The following is a 20593-nucleotide window of genomic DNA, read 5'->3' as shown; positions in this document are numbered from 1 at the left end:
TTACAGTGCAAATAATGCATGATACTTGCTTCTGTGGTGTCACGTGTAGTGATTTTGGAGCTGTGCTGCTCTCATCTTTTCCCTCGTGCTGACTGCCAGGATGCATGCAAATGAGGGGCTATGACAAAGAGAAGGAAGAATTCCTTGGTTTTCTCTTTTTGGGAACTTCTGGAGGTTTCATTCCTCGCCCTTCATCTCAGTTAATTTCTTAGTCAGCGTGCTCAGGATCACGTGGATTTCTGCCAGGTAAATATGGATTTTTGTGAGCCGTACTCTGCTCTGTCGGCAATCATTTTAGCTGTAAAAGGCCATGGCTTAGCATGAGGCTCGGATGACACATGCGTTCAGCTTCCAGCTCCTTTATTTTTTAAATGGCTTCAGTTGCTCCCTCTCTGCTGTCTTTTGCAAATCAGCCATAGGGTTTAGATATATTCTGCAGAACTTGTGCTAAACCAAACAAGGCAAACCTAAGAAAGGCTTAATTAAAACAACAGAAATCTCACACTCACTGACTCTATTACTGGAGCCCTTTTTGCCTGTAAACAAAAAATTCAAATGGCTGATTTTCCCCCCTCAGTTTCATAAGTGGTTACTGAGCTTCTGCAGTTGCTACATTCCTTAAAAAGTTGTTATTTCTTTTTTGGTCACACACTGGGGGACTCCATTGTTTTCAGTGGTGCCTATTGAGTTAGACCCATCGACAGCAGAACTCATTCTGGGTCATTAAGTTTGGAGGCACAGTAGTATAATTCGGTGACTTTATTCTATTTCTTAGCAGACTTGCATTAGTCACGCACACACAAAACCAGAATAACCATCCTTCTCCCTTCCCCCAAACTCTGAGAACATTGAAGGACTCATCCAGGCAGCCTCAGGTAAAACATTAAGAATTAGCTGCACAAGAGTTCCTATCCTGATGCTACAGCAGAATAATAATAATAATAAAAAAGGGACAGCTATGTTTAGGCATATATCAAGAAGAAGTAGCAAAACAACATTGTCATCTTATGTTATTAATGATTCTAGTACTGTACTGTTCTAGTGTTGACAATTTAACAAGGTTCCTTGGAAAAACTGGCTGTGTTTAAGAGAAGATTCACACAAATGGTTTATGATCTGGAGAATATACTGTACCGTGAGAAAATGAAGAAGGCGGCCAGTTAGTCACTGAAAAAAAGGTAGGAAAAAAGTCTAAAATTATCTACAGTGGGAGAAAGTACTAGGTACATCTTGTGTTTTAATCTAGTGCAAAAAGGCATAATGAGACCCAGGGCCTGGGAACTGAAGTCAAACAAGTTCAAGCTGTATAAAATTCATGCTGAGAGCCATGGAACAAACTGCCACAGAAGCAATCCTCCATCATTTAAAGATTCCACTTTGAGATTTGATGTCTTTCTGAAAGATACATTCTAGATCCAGCAGCGTATGGTTAAACTAGATGCAGATATCCCACAGGAAATACAATGCACCAAGCACACTGGCACTCTTTCTGGGTTCAGCCTGTAAACTGTGTGGTCTTTGGAAGTTGCTCTCTACTCCTGTGCTATGCCTGCTATTCACAAACCCAGTCACTTCACCATAAGGTCTCCATTTCCCACTTAGAAGTAGTTCTTACAAGGCACGTTTCTGGCTCTTTTGTCCTGAGATTTAGGCAACCTTGCACACCTTTTGACCACACTTTGCCTGCTATGAGAATATTTCCATCTCCACAGCTCTTAACCTGGCATTTTTTTCCAGCACTAAACTCACATAAAAGTGCACATTCCAGATATAAATCCTCATCCCTCATTATCAAGGTTAGCAGTGTGCCAAGGTGATGGGAAAGAGGAAAGGAATGGGATGTCTGCCCAGAGTTGTAACAAGCTAGACTTTCTCAGTCTGAGGCCTTCAAATCTAGTCTGAATAGAAGATCATTCTGTCTGTGGCTCTCTGCTCAGTTTGGTTAGTCAACAATATTTACTGAGTTGCTGGCTGCAGTATTTGTATCTCTAATGGAGCACTGGAAGCTTTTAATAAAATGGAGATGTTAGAATTTGTCCCTCCAGTGTGCATCTTTAGTTACTTGATTCCAAAAGACTTCATAGGTCTGATCTTGCACCTTCTAGTTTTGTAGTAGTGTTATTTCATTGGCTATGCCAGTGACTCCTGATTGACAACCAGACCAGAACTGGACCCGGAGACAATATGATTAATGCATTACTCTCAGTTTCAGTGGATCGATTAGATCAGCATGTTAGAATGATTTCATGCTCTTCATGTATTCTTCATGGTGGGGATGGTCACCAGAAAAAGTGCTGTAAACCTGAAGAGTCGGCGCTAATTAGAGTTTTGAGAATGCCGTAACACTGGAATCTGGACAGTGCAAGTATGTGCACTTTCCTGAGAGTTTTTTAGTGTTTTATGCTGCTAAGTTGAATTATGGAGTGATGGGACCGTGGTGGAGGCAACCTTTACCTCTGCATGGATGTCTTTGGTAAGTTCTATACTGAGATTTCTAGGCATTTTTCAGAGGGCAGTTTAGTGCAGCCATAGGAACCAACAGGAAAACTGGGTCATACCAAATGTTCATCAACTTCATTATTCTGTGTCTTATCCAAGAAAAAAAACAAAATAATCCAGATGAGATTTAACTGCTGGGTTTGACGGCCATTGTGCTGCTTCCTTGCTGTCTCACAGTAAAGGAAGCGCATACCTGCTACCATCTGCAAAGAACAGGATCTGATAGTGTAAAATGCAGAGAAAAAAAAGGTAACATAAAGTACAGAAAAAGGTCTGCTGGAGAGAGTTCAGAAAAGAGACAGAGGGAAGAGATCAGAGCTCTGGAAAACATGATTTGTGAGAAAAAAATGAAATCATGAGGGCTGTGTAACACTGACAAGAGAAGACGGAGTGGAGACAACCTTCAAAGACGTACAAGGTTGCTATGGAGGGTACGAGAATGGACTCTTCTCCATGTCCAGTTTGGAAAGGACAACATGTAACAGACTAAGTTGTGCTAAGGGGGCTTTAAGTTAGACGTTAAGAAAAAAATTCTAAATCAAGTGAAACAACAGAATAGGTTGCTGGGAATGCTGGGGAATTGCTGGAGGCTGCAAAGGACAGATTGGCCAAACATTTCCTTAAATCTGTGAGAGTGGATTATGCTGTAGGGACACAGAATAGAGTAAATAACCTTCTGAAGACTCTTTCAGCCCTGTTTCCTGTGATTGCATAATCTGTGTATCAGAGTAAAGGGCTTCTCATGATTATGACATCACTTATCACGTATCTCTTTCTTCATTGGAATATCCAGGTTCGTGTAATTATTGAGATACCTTATTCTCATGACTTATGTGGAAAGTGCAGACCCAGTTTACAGAAGGATGTAGAATGTATACTGCCTAATCCATAGCAACTGCCCGCTGTCATCACTGGGAGATTCACATAGGGCTTTTAGCAAGAGCTAAACTTATAATTTTTGTTTATTCAGTGTTCATATAAGCCAGCACCATGCAGTGAGAACATTTTCCCTTTTTGTAGCAGCCTTTGTACTCTTTAATCTTTCTGCATCATCCTTTCTCTGTTTTTCTTATTCCCTGTGCCTTTACTTATTCACAGCAGATTCCACATTAGCCTTATTCTTGCCCTGTGCCATAGTGTGCTAAAAAAAAACCCACCACGGTAGGTAATGGTGAGGGTGGCGTGGTTATCACCAGAACCTGACTTGCTGAAGAGATCGATGCAGTCAAGATGTTCAGTCCTCCCAGTTGTCTGAAGCTGCTCCATTTTGGATAGACACCTGAACTAGTTGTATTTAAGTCATAGAGGAGAGTTTTTCTTCTTACTATGTTTCATGGCATATAGGTATTTATTGCACCAATTACACGTATGTTTGACACTGTTCTTCAGTAGGCTGTTCTTACTGGTGATAACATTAAGGTGTGTGTTTAACAGGCACTGCATGTATCTACAATCCTAAGACTATAGGTAAAAAGATAACTGCTATTCTCAGACTTGTGTAAAGTTAGGGAGAAGTGCACTCTGTTGTGGAGAGCATGCAAGAGGCCCATTCATTGGCAGTGAGTGCAGAAGGGTAAATTCTATTTAAATAGAATTAGTCCCAAGCATAGTTCTGGTAAAATAGAAAACAACATTGCAAATCACTTGGTGTTAAATATATTCCAAATCAATCCTTGAAATAATGCCAAAATCCTGGCAGAAAGAAATGTCAAACAATGAAAACAGCAAATGAAAAGTAGCAGGGGTAGGCTGTTGCTCTTTTCAGCATATATTGGGGAAACTGTTTGTCTTGAATTTTCTTTCTGGCAGTGTTAATTCTAAGCTGCAAAGAAGCCATTACTGTATTAGGTATCAAGTGTTAAATGATCAAGGAGACTATGTAGGTGAAATGGTTGCCTGTTTGTGGTAGCGATTTGAGTTTTCATTGTAAAAAATTGTTTTACACAGAGCACAAAGAGGTTGATTGGAGATATAGCTTACACGGTAAGTGTGAGAGATCTGCAGTGAGTCTAGATGGAGGTTGTGTATGTGAAGATGTCTCCTTTCTAATAATGGAGAAACCAATGGAAGTTGCGTTAGAAGAATGTGCAGTCTTCAGCAATCAAATGCCTTTTCACTGTAGCTTTTCATTACTCTGATGTATAAAGAACCAGGAAAAAATGTCTGGAACAAGTTCCTATAACAAGTGAGCTTGGAGCAAAGATATCACTAGAGAGGAGAGAATCATGAAGGCTCTCATAGGAAAGAACTTAATTCGCACTTTTTGGAGGGCAAGCACATGGAGGATGACCTGTAGCTGGAAGTTGATATGCAATGCGGGTTTACTATCTCCCCTCCATTGTCTTCCCTTTACATGTGGGAGCATTCGCATCACATAGCAACACGGAAAGTTCTTTCGAGACTCCCAGTGCTTTTTGATTCCTATTATGAGTCTTTTTGTTTCTTCTTTGGCTACGACTGGACTGGTTTCCAAATATACGCATCAGAAGACTGGGTGTTGTGCATCCGCATCCTATCAGACCTTTTCCTCTGTCTATCTTGCATTGAAAAGAACGAAATGCTTTCTAGTTACCAGCTTCCCTCTTTGTTTAAAGTTTACCATTTCTACATAACCCTGTGTCTTTGTAGCAGTTAGCTTCTGCTGGCTTTTACTGACTCGGTGATGCTTCCAGGCTCCTAAATCTTGGAGCTCAACATCTTGATAGAAATAATTTTTGTTGTGCTCTGTTGTAACTATGGGTGGTGGGTTTTTTCCTTTTTAATATATATAGTGTACTGCTGAGCCAGGCAGACATAAAATTCTTTCTTGGGACATAGAGACATGTATGTTTACACAAGACACATGCAAGGTGCCATATGGCAAACCCCCAGCTTTCATTCCCTGCACATCCTTGTGTTTCAAATGTTTGGGAGAGCATGTACCCCTGCAGAGTCTTTACATGGTCTGCTGGCTAGAACTTCCATAGAAAAGAGAGACTAAATGGACTAAGTAAAATATAGGGCAGTGGAGATCTGGGAGTTTAAAAGTTCAGGGTTTAATAAGTAAATGGGAAAGCAGTAACCCATATGCAGTTCATAGTAGGCATGCTCTGGCTATTAGTGAATTAATTGACTTAGAGGAGAAAAACAAAACTAATAGATTTGATCAAACTGTGTTGTGTATGGAAAGATTCTGTCTTCTCAATGGAGTCATATAACCGATGATGAAAGCATGTTTAGGAGCAGTTCAAGTACCCTCATCACAAAATGCGTGAACTTCTGTCTTGAAAGAGTCCCTCTGGAGTTCTTTTAACCTACAGGCCCCGTCTAACTACAGGCTGCTGTGAAAACCCTGGTGGTGTCCATTTAGAGCAACAAAAAAGACAAACCAAAGGGGACAAGGTCAGGTGAGTGTGTATATAACCCTAAAAGTTGGAGAGTTGTCTTATACCTTACACCAATATGCACAATGGCATTTATTCAGGGTGTGTGGATTGATTCATCCTGGTTCAGCTGGTCTCTGAGAGCACAGGTTGTTGATCAGTCACATGTGTGAGAGCAGGGAGTTTAAACCAGATAGACTGGCAGCGGCTTCTCTGTGTTATATGTGTTGCTCACATTGAAAAATACAGCTGTCTGGTACCCAGATGGTGCGACCAGCTTCAACCAGGGTTAAAACTTGTGCATCTAAGTTGTACAATAGATTTGGCAGAGCCATGTTTGTACAGTGCGGTGGCAGTCTTGCATCTATGGCGTTGTGGAATGTATACTGGAAGGTGAGACACAGATTGGAGAGGGTTAAAGATGGCAGCGGAAGAGAGGGTTTCAAACTGAACATAGAAATGAAATGGAAATGGAGAGGAGTGAAGAAGCGGGAAGGGAGAAATAGGGCCAATGGCTGTATTTGTGTCTCCTTTGAACATGTTTACTCATAAGGTAGCAGAGGCACCCCTTTTCTCCTGTGTTTGGCAGGGCGAGGAGAATCATAATGATATATCCTACCTATCAGAAATACTGAGAATTAAACCTATTCCAAACACAGTCTTCTTAAAAAAAGAAAAAGAAATACATCAAATTTCATTACATAGAGCTTATATTCTCCAAGTGCCCATTAGGAGGGTTTTAGGATTTCCTTTTAATTAAAATAATGTTTGTTGAGCTTAATATTTTCCTAAAACATTTATTTTAAAGTCTTTTCCCCCTGTTACTAAAACCCAAACTGTGAGGAAGGATAACTGACCACAAAAAAGGCCAGATGTGCCGAGAACAATATTTTTCAGATTGCCTGGCAACAGGCAAAAGGTGATTCCAAGATGAGGAGACTCTGTAACAATGATTGTAATGACAAGACCTGTGTTTCATCAGACTGCAAAAGGTTTTGTCCTGATTGCCACAAAAGAGGGCAAAGGTCATTTTCAGGCCGCTCTCAGCTCTGTTTGGGGGCATAATTTAGAGGTCTGAGATCCAAACAGGAAGCCAAGAATGTTGAGTGTCAAACCTGAGTGCACTGAACAACTCTTTGTGATAATAGAAAGTTATTTTATTTCTCTGACAATCTATTCACTGTTGCCTAAAAAGGTTATATTCTTCCACATCTGAAGCTTAACTCAGAACATCAACTAAGGCTGTGAAGTTGCTGGAACCTGAGCACATGGCATGTGTTTTCCTGAATCTCGGCCATGCTCGCTAACTTCAAAATGTGTTGTGAAGGTCTTTGCTACGTAACATTGCAAGCCATTTTAGCAGTGAAAGATGTAATCTATTGTTATTACGTTCTTCACCTGCCTGTTGGACTCCAAGATTATCTTTAAAATATCATGAAAAAGTCAAATATGGGAGCCATATCTATCCACATGCTTGAAGGTGAAAAGGTTACAATTCTGTAAATTACTGAAATGTTTTCAAATTGTTTTAAGTTAGACTGATGTAAATTTAACCATGCTTCTTTATTCAGTAATACAAACCCTACTCATTCACTCTTTTAAAATACTGTGTGTAGTCTGCAAAAAGAAATTCCACAGAACAGAAATAAAATGCAATCCAAATAACTTGTTTTAAAAATAAATTGAACATGAAATAACAAATACAGATGTAGCCAACACTTAGGGTCCAGAATCTACTAGAAAGACACACATGGGTTATATTTATCTTTCACAAGTTTTTAAGATTGATACTCCACAATTTCCCTAGCTGGGTTGTTTTAGTTTACAAGGGTTTTCTTAGCCCTTCTGTCTTCACTCATCCATCAATGTGAAAGTAAAGAATTAAGTGTTTCTGTTATAGGATTTTATAGGATGGTTCAAAAAAACTTGGAGGAAAGAGATCCTTCTTTTTTATTCTCATCTTATTGAATGCTGCTGGTTTTAACACTAATCTTTTATAGCTTTGTATTGGCTGTATTTATTTTCAAATAGGCAGAGGATGTGTCACCTCTATTCTGATACACAAACGTGGGACAATTTGGGTCTTCACCTGACTCTCACTGTACAGTATGGTCTGCTCTGTAATAAAGATTCTTTTGGCTCTCACTTACTGTGTTTTTATTAAGATAGTGTACAGGCATTATAAAAAAAGTGAAGCCAAGTCTATATTAGCTGTATGAAACTGGCCTTAAAATGTGAACAGGTTGTAACTAGTACAGAGATCTAGGGTGAACCTGGAATGTGGTGTGAGCTGCCTTGTTCATATTTGAGATGTGAACTCTTGAATGCAGCAGTGAAAATTTAGTGCCGTTACTGTTAACTACTTCAGTCCTCAGGTAAGGACAAAGAGCAACAAAAGAGACTGGGAGATCTCTTGTCTTGTTGCTTCAGAGAAAGAATTGTTCCTTTGCCAGTCTAAATGAACCAAAGAAGCTGTGCGTGACAAATGGTTGTATTAAACATCAATATGCTTGACCCCATGGGGCTGCCCAACAGGTTTAAAGTTATTTTTAATAACTTTTCTGTGTTACATTGATTTTGTTTGGTAGTCATTGTCTATGTAGTTGTTTCCTCAGCACCATGTTCAGATTCTGCATTTGCTACCTGTGCATTATGGAAGACTCAGATAATTCACGGAACAAGGAAGGAATTCTGCACCTCAATGCACTGCTTTGGGGCTGTTGAGCTCTAGAGGATTTCTTGTCTCCTTCTACCCCAGGAAAAAAACTTAGTGGTGCACAGTATTGATATCACACAGAGATGAAATCAAAACAGAGAGAGAGCTGCCAGAAATACACAGGGTAAAACTATAGCTTGTAATAAAAAGATAGAATTTACAAAGCTTTGTGAGAGTACACATTTACCTTCATAAAGAGTCATGGTTGGACAATCTGAGACCACGTTGTATTTGTGTAATTTAAAAAAGATACTCTTTAATAATGCCATGTTATGGGAAGTATTGTACTGAATTAGAAGTTATTGGAAAGATCTCTTGAAGTGCAGAACTTTCCTCTTTCGAGTGGTGAGAAGCCCAAATGACTAGAAGTTTGTTGTGTACCAGATTGTGCAAATGACTGCAAGGAGGTCAATAAAAGATCCGAACATCCCATATTTTGGATCACAGGACCAAGATTCAGAAGTCTGTGTTTAGGATATCTTGTTATGAGCTTGAAGATCTAAGTGAAATAACAATACTACATTTGGGTAAGGCTGTATTGTCATACATGGCAAATCACACCAGGCTACTTCTAAACTGTCTTCCCTTCTCTACAGCTGTGCCCACAATAGGAAAAAATAGACTCAACTCATATCCCATCTAATAGTGGTTCACTGAAACTAAAGGAGAAACCATGTTTTTTCACAAGGCATAGGAAATCTGTCTCCGTGATTACACAGTTGGACTTGCATTCTAGGAGGTATGAGAACAGCTATAGTATCTATTTCCCAGCTTTTATGCTACGTTTCTGCCTCTCAGTCTTGGTGTTGAAGGATTAAGACAAGTCCTCCCATTTACAACAGAGAATGGCATAAAAAACTTTGAGAAAGTGTTGATTTCTTGTTGTTGAAAATTTTGAAAATGCTGTATTTTCATGAATCATTTGGAAGGTTCTGTGTTTTGAAGCATTCATTTAATTCATTAGAGCCTTCAAGCAGGCAGCATAGTGCTGTGCATCTCTCTTGATGCTCTTAATTTACTGACTGTATAGGAGTTGTGGCAGTTACTCCAGCCATATGGTAATGGAGATTATTGAGTACCAGGTATGTGGTATGGGTTACTGAGTATGGGTACAGTACCTTCCCTACAATATGTGGCTTTGCTGTGTTGGCACCTTTTGAGTTAATAATTTTGTCTCAGTGGAGGCCTTTGGTGGCCTCTTCCAGCATGGATGATTTTCACTTGTTTGAGGAAAATCTGGTACTGTTTGGTCTTTCACTCGTCTCACGTGACTCATCCAGCTGCCAGTAACAGCGTTCCATTTCTCAGTGTTGTCGTGGTAAATTTTGGACATCACATCCAAACAAAACCAAGAATGGCAATTTTTTTTTTTTAAAAGAAGTTATTAAAGAGAATGAAGCAGTAAGACAAAAAAGCAAATGACCTAGTTTGGTCTTTGCCGCAAAACCCACAATGCTCTAGGGATATCTAAGTATGTTGGGCAAATATTTGAAATCTATCTCTATTTTCAATGTGAGTCATTTCAATTATACATCATTTTAGTTATTTGTTCATTGGCCTTAATTAGGTAAAGTCCAAAGCACTGCAACATGCGTTTGTTGTTGAATAGTTACCCTTTTGGTAAGTTCTTGCTCTTATCTATCTACAGCCTTAATAGCTAATTTTATCAGTAAGAGTGAAGCCTTCCTGAATGATAAACAAGATGTTCCTCGGGGAAGAAAGAGAGCTGTTGCCCTTTAGTAGAGTTGTTTTAAATGTTCATCTTATTGTTACACAGTTAGGTTTCCCTTTGTGTGAGGAGACGTCTTGTTGTCCTCTAGGAGAATTTACCCCTAGCAAGAAACGTAGGGCCGAGTCTGCAGATCCTGACTGGTATGAGCCATCCTTCCTGAGGTGTGTAGCCTCATCACAATCAATGGGACCAATTATCACATGACTTAATCTGGTATAAATCAAGAAAAAACTCCCCTAAAGACAGTTACCCAAGAATGAAAGAAGCGAGATATCCAAAATTGGACTAACTTGATTATTCATATGGAAGGAATTGCCTGATTGCAGCCTTTGCACACTACTGTATCAACTCCCTTCATGAGCATTTAAATGTAAAGATATAAATCAAAACTGCAGGACAGAAAAAGAGAAAGACAAAATTTACCTTGATGGATTCCACTTCCACGAGATCCTTCTGGAAACCATTCTGCTTTTATTAGATTTACTCTCTGTAAATTAGGATTAGTTTTTTATATGGATTTATGAAATAGCTATGGTTCTACTGAAAGCAGGGTGAACCCTCTGGTATAAGGCAGGGAGTATGTGCTCTTTTCATCTGTTATTGGTAAGTTACAGTATGTAGGTTAAAGGCCCCTCGATACCAGTGAAAGAAGAGATCTAGTTCCAGACATGGAAAATGCTTAAATCTTGTGTATGCCAGCCGGTGATATTAATATTGTGTAAAACAGCCAGTTGTCAAAGGGCCAGATTCTGTTCTCAGTTACACTGGGGTAAACCAGACTTTTTTTCCCTTTTTTCAGAGGCAATGAATTCGCTTTCATGTGTGCTTGGACAGTTGAACGTAGACTCTGGTTGTCTGTGTTTAGAGATGATCTCTTGGTTCTTGTTGTAGTTGCTGCAGGGGAAAAAAAACGTGAGCCACTGGTGTTGTTACTTGTCTGTCATTGTTCCAACTCACATGTGGTGGGCACATTTCAGAGGACTTTGATGCAAGTGCGACTTCATTCAAGGCGCTGTTGTGCAAGAAATTTTTAGCTCTTGTTAATAAATCTGTAAGATACTTTGTGAAGGCAAATGCTCGCTGGGTTGGCTGAACACATAATTTCACGGATTTAGCATAAGTGTTCTGTTCCTTTGCAGGAAGAAAATGTATTTTCTGATTTGACAGCTACAAGAGAAGATAATTATTTTTGACAGCACAGGGATAATGTTCATGTTATTCTAGGAAATCTCCATCTTCACACAAATAGGTATCAGTGTGTGCTACAGTTGGTATTGCTGAACTTTGGTGGAAGCTTCAAGTTTCTGTGTTTTGATAATATGATAAAATTGATAAAATGCATATTTAGAAAGCCCTAATGAATTTCAGACTTGTATCATTTGGGGAATGAAAGAAAGAAAGTGTTTTTATTACGAGTCCAGTATAAATCTTAAACATTTTAAAAGAATCCACAGTATTTTGGAGGGAAGATACATCTTGAATACATTCCAGGTAACATTGCTGATGGAAAAAGTGAGGAACTGTGAATTGGGTATTGTAGCTATGACTGGTTTACCAACTTCTCTTGGTGGTGTGGCCTTTAAAAGTGTATAGAACTTATTTCACCAATGTTCAACAGTGTGTTTACATACCCTTTAAATGTGATTCATGTATCCAAATTAACAACCACAAGTCTGATTATACAGTCTTGCTAAGGTAGATATTGCCTCTGAAGTGAGTTAAATTATGATGGGATGACACCAGAGTAAGAATGGAATAAAGCCTGATAGAGCTATGGACTCCAAAGTATATAATGATAATTTACGTTGTGATTACAAGCAGGGCAGAGCTAATTGTCACAAACACCCATTATAAGCTGGAAGGCATCCTAACTGATCTTCTTAAATGCCTTGGTCCAAAACCACCAGATACAACTGACTGCCCTGTGCAGGCCAAAAGGTGCTACATTTCTTAGTCTCTTCAGAGTCATTCAGAATAATCACAGGTTATCAGTGAATTCAGATCTCTCAATATAAATCTGAAATAAATAGACCATATATATTAATTAACGTGAAGAAGGCTAACGGCCCGTTTTGTATAGCTTAAATACAAATTGTTTTCTCTTTAAAATCTCATGTATCATTCCTAAAGATCTTATGTGTGCTTTTTGTTTATATAAAATAATGCTGGCTTGCACTTCTTAAGACTTATCACATGCCTTGGTATTGTGATGGAGCTGGGTAGGAAAAACCTGCTGTTGTTTTTCCAATTTTCAAGGTTCTGGCTTCTTAAAAAAATAATAAATAAATAAATGGTCAAGAAATGTAATGTATCAGCCAAACACTGAAAACTTTTCACTAAAACCAGGGAATTCTATTCTGGAAATGTCACAATAATGCCTCATGAGACTTGTAATTTGGGTGTCACATGTACCCACTCTTTTCTATGGGTCTGGATGCTTGCCTGGACTACGTCTTCATCTGCCATGGTCTTCCCTATTACAATGGTGCCGTGGAGGATGATGGGGAGGCTGTGGAGCTCAGCCAGTGGAGGAGAATGGACTTTTGTGCTGTGATCCCTTTCACAAATTCTCCAGTTACCAGAGACGTTTTTTGCCTTCCCGTCACCTGTTTCTTCTCATTTATACCCTGAACGTGATTCTCATTGCCTTCAATGCATTCATTGACTGTAATTATAGAGGACCACAGCAGCTCGGGGTCTCCCACTTGCCTTTTGTTTGCTACAGGATTAGAATCATAGAATCATTTAGGTTGGAAAAGACCTTAAGATCATTGAGTCCAACCATAAACGTAACACTGCCAAGTCCACAAGCATTAGCAGCTCTCCAAAAGAGGGAATGGGTGTTCAAGTATGTTAAGGGTAACTTTGCTCTGAGGAGCTGTGCTGAAGCAGTAACTGACTAAAATGAGCACTATCTCTGATTGGAACTTCATAAACAATGTAACAAAACTTCAGCGGTTGCAAAACTTCATGAGTACAATTTTACTTACCCTTATATAATGAAAATATAATGAACTAGATACTGTGATACCTGTTTAATTATATAATATTATACCTATAAAATGTTTAATACCTATATTATATAGGTGTAAAGCTCAGTACAGACTGGGTGATGGTTGAGAGCAGCCCTGAGGAGAAGTACTTGGGATCTTGGTGACAATGTGTGCTTGCATCCCAGAAAGCAAACCGTATCCTGGGCTGCATCAGAAGCAGTGTGGCCAGCAGGTCGAGCGAGCTGATTCTGCCCCTCTACTCCACTCTGGTGAGACCCCACCTGGAGTATTGTGTGCAGCTCTGGGGCCCCCAGGACATGGACCTGTTGGAGCGAGGCCAGAGGAGGGCCACGAAGATGATCAGAGCGCTGGAGCACCTCTCCTATGAGGACAGGCTGAGAGAGTTGGGGTTGTTCAGCCTGGAGAAGGCCAATCTGGGGAGAGCTTATAGCAGCCTTTCAATATGTAAAGGAGGGCTTATAAGAAAGACGGAGAAAAACTTTTTACTAGGGCCTGTAGTGACAGGACAAGGAGCAATGGTTTTAAACTAAAGGAAGGTACTGAAGGAAGGTACATTTAGGTTGGACGTAAGGAAGAAAATTTTTCATGATGAGGGTGATGAGAGACTGGAACAGGTTGTCCAGAGAAGTTGTGGATGCCCCATCATTGGAAGTGTTCAAGACCAGGTTGGATAAGCTTTGAGCAACCTGATCTAGTGAAAGACATCCCTGCCCATGGCAGGGGGCTTGGACTAGATGATCGTTGAAGGTCCCTTCCAACACAAACCATTCTCTGATTCTGTGATTCTAAATCAACATATACCTGCTCTGGGTAATACCACAACTTATAGTGTTGAAATGGTAGAAGTTGTGCCGTCAATTGCAGGTCCAACGTGGTTTTCAGTAGAAGGACCAGACCTGAGAGCAGTGTAAAGTAGGTTATTTGTGATGAGAATATTTGTAAGTCCTATGGCTACTCAGAGGGATTCATTTCACTCATTTGCAGCTGTCTAAAAGTCAGGTAGTCAATTTAAGTTACTTGTTTAGGCGCCTTCTATAGTCAAGGGGAAGAGGAAAGCATGTCCTGAAGTTGCATGAGCTCATCTTAGACACCTGTTTTGGGATTGCTGAACAACATAGGCATTATCTGGGTAAAACTCAGAGACAGCAAAACTATGGTGAGATTAATCGTGCCTTATAACACCTTAGTAAAGGACAAACCTTGATGCTTGTGAGAATCAGCGATTTGTATGAAACTGAGCACAGGCTTTATCTTTTCTGTCACTTTGACCACAGAATATGTTATCTTCCTCAGTGTGCAACACTCAGTGCCTCCATAGAGAACTACAATGCGGTCTAGCTCTTTAGAACCCATCACCATGAGCATTGGCTACAAGGGTGAAGGAGTGACTTTCTGGACTCTCTCTGAAAACTACAGAAATATGCTTGCCATTAGTATCTGACCCCATTACTTTTTGTCTCCATAAAAAAAAAAAACAAAAAACAAACAACAGATTAGAGGGAGATCTAGTATTTTAAAAGCACGATTCATATGCAATAGTGAAAAAGATGGTAAATGGCATTTGTGCTTTCTTTAACTAGCCCCTGAAGGCTAAATTTCTTAAAAATACTTTTACACATGCTTGCCTAGGAGTATTTGATTAGTTCACTAGAGGTAAAAAAACCAACTAATATGCTTTAGTTAATGGAATTGCTAATGTTTGACCAATGCAATCGAAATTCTCAGCTCCTCCTTTGTCCTGTCTTTTTAGCTAGATTGTCATTTGTGGTTATGTATATATTTCTGAAGAATATTGCTATAGCCCTAGTCTGGTTTTCCAAGCCTGGTAAAATTTAATATTCACCAGAGCAGAATATATTATTATTAGCATTAGCATTTATAGTAACAGCTTACTTGGAAAATACAGTTAAATATATACATCAAAACAAAATTAGTTACATTTTTTAATACTGTTGATCTGACAGTAAAGTAGAAACATGCCCATCTAAAGTCATAATCACAGAGATAATTATCTGCAAAGAAAAACTTGACTTACGTCACTGTTTTCAGAGAGTTCCTCTCCCCGAAAATAAAGGGACTCTGAAACATCTCTCTCCAAGATCTAACACAGGCAAGACTCTGACATAAAATTACACAGAAGGAATGCAAGCTATCAGACTAAGTTTTTGAATTAGATTATGAAGTGTGAAACAGCCACAAAACTTAAAAAGAGAACTAAACAACCATAATTTGTAGATCCACATTCCTTGGCAATTAATTTTTGCTTCCTTGTGAAACCTTTCATTTCCACTGCCATGTCATTTACAGGAATTTTACAAGGAGATCCAAAATAAGCATACAAAATATGCAAATGAGTGTACCAGGTAATGAGTATAGAGGGTTTTTAGTCAAAAGCTTACGATTTTTTTCTTTTTTTGACAGCAAACGGTGGCTATACTCACTGTAATTTGATCTCTGAGAAGAAGAGCATGATGGACATGGAGACGACAAGTAGCTCAGTACCTGTCTGCAGACAAGGTCTGTTCATCCACACAGGAAACTCCCTTATGCGAGACCACCCACTGTCCTGTGAGAGACTGCTTCATGTTGGTCAGCTGAACTTGACGCACTCAGATATAAGGTATCACTGCAAGTTTTATTGGTTGATATACTTTGTTCTTCTCGAGTGCTTCTTTGTTGGAACTATTTCCCAGTAATAACAGTGAGTGCTATATTTGGAAGAGTATTTTTGGGTTTTACTTCATTTTGGAAGTCCTTTGGATGCTGACTTAACCGCACTGCTCGTTTGCAGGTTTGCACTGCAGTGACAAGCACATGTGCACAGACAATTGTCCGAGGCAGTGCCAGGAGGAGTCACTGTGTACGCAGCCGCAGCCCCGTGAATTGAAGTTTAAATACAGCTTCTCAGTGGGGGCTCTTCCAGCATGCTCAAAAGTCAATGAGCGTTTTGCTAGGGCCTTAAGTAGGGTCAGACTTGCCTCCTCTTTACTTCCAGCCTCCACCCCAATGCCATGTTGTTTCCAAACTGTAGCCTGGAAGGCAGAGATGATACTTACTCGCAAACCAATGTCTCCCATATGGCAGTTTGGCATGCCACCATCAAACCTACAGGAAGCCAATGCCACTTTTATTTTACAGCATTTCCTTTAATGAAGTATTTTCAATGTTCCCATACAGCCACATCCTTGGTATTTGCTTTTAAGGCCGTAATGTGAAAATTTGGTCTCTGGTTTTGATATATACACTGTAGTTGGATATGCTATGAACAGAATCTCTATTTAAACATTTGCTATAAATTAATTATATGAAAACACAGAACTCCATTATTTTTTTGTTGTTGTTACAAATTTAACATTACCAGATTTTAAACAAGTACCCTAAACAGACATCCATTGTGAATAGAAGCCTGCTACAAATTAAAATCTGTCCATCTATTTTAATTACACTACTTTTTGGCAGGGGACATAATACGGAATAATCTTGACCTTTTTGAAGAGCTGTAGAAAAGAAAAGCCTCAATAAAGTTGCAGGCTTTATCTTAGATACTTGGAATAATTGGCACTCTGTGCATGGAACTATCAAGCCCAAATTTCCATAGTCACAGCAAGAGGAAATATGGCCTATAGCTTGGTCTTGGAAATCTGAGTGTTTCTGATTTTATTATACATATTTATGTCTTGTTTCCCCTTTTCCATTTACTGGTGGGGTAAGAACATCTGTGTTTTCAGGAGGAGGAGGCACAGCAATATGGCAAGCAAGTGGAAAGAGCTTTTTATTTGTTTGTTTATTTGAAAAGGACAAATATCCATGCCACATAACAAAATATTCTGCTATTGCAGCTGGACGTAAGTCTGCTTCCTTGTAGCTTCTTTATGGCTCAATGTGGGACTAGCAGTTATCAACCTTTTTTTTATTCTGTCAGTGAGGACAATTATGAAACAAAGATAATTAGGGTGGGAGCAAACAAAAGGAGGAAGAGAGTACTCTGCTTAGATCTTTTTGAACCTTTTTGTAAAATCTATAATGAGGAAATGACAGATACCTGCATACCGGGCATCACAGTACCCACCCTCAGAAATATGAACCCCTTCCAGCCCCCATTTGAAGAGGATTCCCAGAACAACATAAAGGCTTGTCTGCTGCATAACATGAGAAAGTAGCAGGTGATAGGCATGATTCCCTTCCCTTTTCTTTGTAGCATGGTTTGAAGCCTTGAAGCTGCTTGTAAGCAACAGTTTCAAAATATTTGGAGAATATCTTGAAGGACTCTTCCTTTATGGGTTGTTTTTGTGTCCCACTGGTCATGCTCTGCTTGTATGTCCACCTGGGCTATACTGCTTTTGTCTGCATGGGATTTGCAAGGTAAAGCCAATGCCTAGCTCTGCTCTATGGACCTCACAGACACAGTGTCTAATTTTATCACCATGCTACTCATGAGAAACATCATACAGAGCCAAAACCTTGGTGTGTGTGAGAGAAGGTGGACAGCAGTTAGGACAGTTTCTGTTCATGGTGTTTGTAATGCTAAAGGTTCTTGACAAGCAAGTAACAGAAAACATGGTCTTTCCTTGAAGATCTGTAAACAGGAGAACATAACTGGGGGGGGGGGGGGGGGGGGAAATGCCCACTGGGTTTCAGTGCAGTCAATGGGAGCCAAGGATGCTCTGTGCCTCCCCAGATTTCAGCCTTCGTCAGATGAGAAGAATCAAAATGGATGAGAGAAATAGGGCTGGAATGGGCAGATATCTGAGCACACAGAGATGAGGACAAACTCTATTTGGTTGTTCTGTCCAGCTGTGGTGACCAGCACAGAAATAAAGGGAGATAAAAATTCAAACAATCTCTCTGGTTTGAGCTTTGAACAACTCTGCATTTCTAGGATATGCAATGTCCAAGGCAAACCCAAACAAACCAGAGACCACCTCCCCTAGCAACCCAAAATCTCCCTCAGGATTTGGGGTTGTGATTGGCTTTGTCCTTTTTTCCCCTCAGTGCACTGAAACTTGTTATCCCCTTCAGCTTCTCCGAGAGAATCACTTTCTCTCGGAAACTGTATTCTAGGGATGACTGCCTTAATCGAAGAATCACGATTCCTCTTCTTCCTGGCCCCTTTTCTCCACTCAGTTAATAGCTTTTAAGTTGTGCAACATAATTGCTGCTACATGCTATCTGTGAATGCAATGTGTGTGGGACTGGAAAAGTCCTAATACCTTCTTTACCACAATTGGAGTCAGCCCACAGCTAATGTTGGCTTTTTGTCAAATAATCCATTATCAGACACGGCAAACCCGCCCACACTGTGCTCAGTGCTCGGCACATAAAACCCGGGGAAGACATCAGAGCAGTCAGATAGTGTTGCAGAGGGTCCGTGGATGTGCAGCAGAACAATCCCCTCCAGCTTCTTAAAACTGTCAGTTATCACTGATTGCGCATTTACAGTGGCAACTGAAGGCATGTAAGTTTTGTAAATAATCTGGAGATTTCAGATACAGTCATCTTTTCCTCTGAGGGCAGTTGGGAACTGCAGTACTTCTGGCACGGTGCTACTGGCCTCGTGCTCTGGCTCCAATTACCACGTAAGGGAGTCTCTTTGGAAACACTGCCTTAGTATCCTCTGAGAGGCTGTTGTTACTCTTCAAAGGCCTTACACTCAGCTTTCACATGCTTAAGCAGCAATTCTGTTGCCTCAGACTGCCCATCCCTTGTACGTGGATGGTCCCTGTGAATAGAGGTTTGTGGGGTATATTCTCCCACTGACCCCACTCCCTCCCAGGGTCGCTCATCTGGAAGCCCTCCCAGAGCTGCTTATCCAATCCACGTGTCCACACAGTGGCTTTACATTGTCCTGCTGTCCTTTGTCCCTCTTGCTCTCCTCTTGGCTGATTGTTTCACATAAATTTATATTTCACTACTGTCCAGATTCTGAAATCCTTACAGCCAGCATTGCCTGTGGTTACCAGGCCTGGGATCTGATCCCTGGCTTTAATAACAAGATGCCATTGCAGGAGCAAATAGTCAATTGGTACAAGAGGAGCCACCCAGCAGGTTGTATGCCAGGTACCTTGTCTCTCTCTCCTGCCAGTTTTGTTTCTGTGCCCCTTCTCCCACCACCATCCAGGACTGGGAGGAATGAACAGGGCTTTCCTTAGAACAATGATGGCAAAATTCTGCCAAGAATACAGAAAGTTTGCATTAATGCAACCTTGACATTAAGTACCCCAACACTCAAACATCAGGAAATTGAAAGAATGCCAGATTCTGCCAGAAAGAATGCCAGAGTTAACTAACACAGACTATATAATGTATTTAAATACACAGTGCTGCAGAGGAAACTGTAGCTCCCAGAAGACTTGCTTCTGATCTGCGCAAGCAGGCTGGGCTTATCATTGTGTAGGCAGAGCCTGGATAAGACACGGCTGTGGCAATGGGAAGCATGAATTCAATGCCTTCATCTCATTTGCTTTTGAAATAAGGTATTCCAGCTTGCCTTTTGGTTCGAAACTCCTCTCTTGTGTGTGTCTCATTCTCCACTGCAGCATCACAGCAATACAGTCCTGACTCCGAGTAAGATCTTGTACTGGAAATGCAGATTGATGTTGCTGGGAGTTTTGGGAACCTGTTGTTTCTCAGGATATGGATGTTTGTATCCATCTTGCAGGTACTGTGCACTGACTCCAGCTTGAACTCCTCACATGGATTTCTGGCAAGATGGGAGCTTTGCATAAAGCTTAATAATATGACACCAATTATCACAGGCTGAAACGTAAGGCTTGGGTTAGCTTTACATGATGTAAGAAATGTGTTGTGTTTACTTTAGCCTGAGGCTTTGGGACCACTGAACTGTGATACAAACAGAATTATTCAGAAGAGTTCTTGTACAGAAGAAACTAAGTAATAGGAAATATTGCGCCTGGCATGGTATGCTGTAAAAACTTTCTCAGAATGAGTGTAAAACAGCACACGTTCTACTGAGCAGTGAAGCTACAAGCAAGCAGGGCAGAGCTTCCCAAATATGTGCAATAAAAGGTTTTTACGTATGCTTATGCCACATATTTTACAGAAGTATGGTTCTGTAAATGTTAAAAAATAATGTATGAATACTCTTTGGTTTGTTGTTTTTTTTTTTTTTAATTTACCATCTGCAAAACCAGGTGCTTTAAGTTTACCCTGAGACCAACTGTGGAAACCTAAGGGGAGGAATTATAACTAATGGATTATGGAAACCTCTAAATTTTTTAAATGTAGTCTTTTTAAACTTCTGGTGGCAAAT

At 40.1% G+C, this 20593-nt stretch overlaps 1 protein-coding gene across 1 annotated transcript in view; it reads left to right on the top strand.

The window, feature by feature from the left end:
• Nucleotides 1–20593, top strand: part of GLIS1 (GLIS family zinc finger 1) — a gene marked incomplete at both ends in the record, with an annotated part of 209752 nt that overhangs the window by 81761 nt on the left and 107398 nt on the right. The window contains one exon of the mRNA XM_082483601.1: nt 15745–15943. Coding sequence (XP_082339727.1) covers nt 15745–15943 — 199 coding nt within the window. The remainder of the gene's footprint in view (nt 1–15744; nt 15944–20593) is intronic.

Source organism: Vanellus vanellus (assembly GCF_965231255.1).
Source record: "Vanellus vanellus genome assembly, chromosome: 5".
In the NCBI taxonomy this organism is placed as follows: Eukaryota; Metazoa; Chordata; class Aves; order Charadriiformes; family Charadriidae; genus Vanellus; species Vanellus vanellus.
The sequence above is the reverse complement of the archived record's forward strand: the minus strand, read 5'-3'. Positions and strand labels throughout refer to the sequence as shown.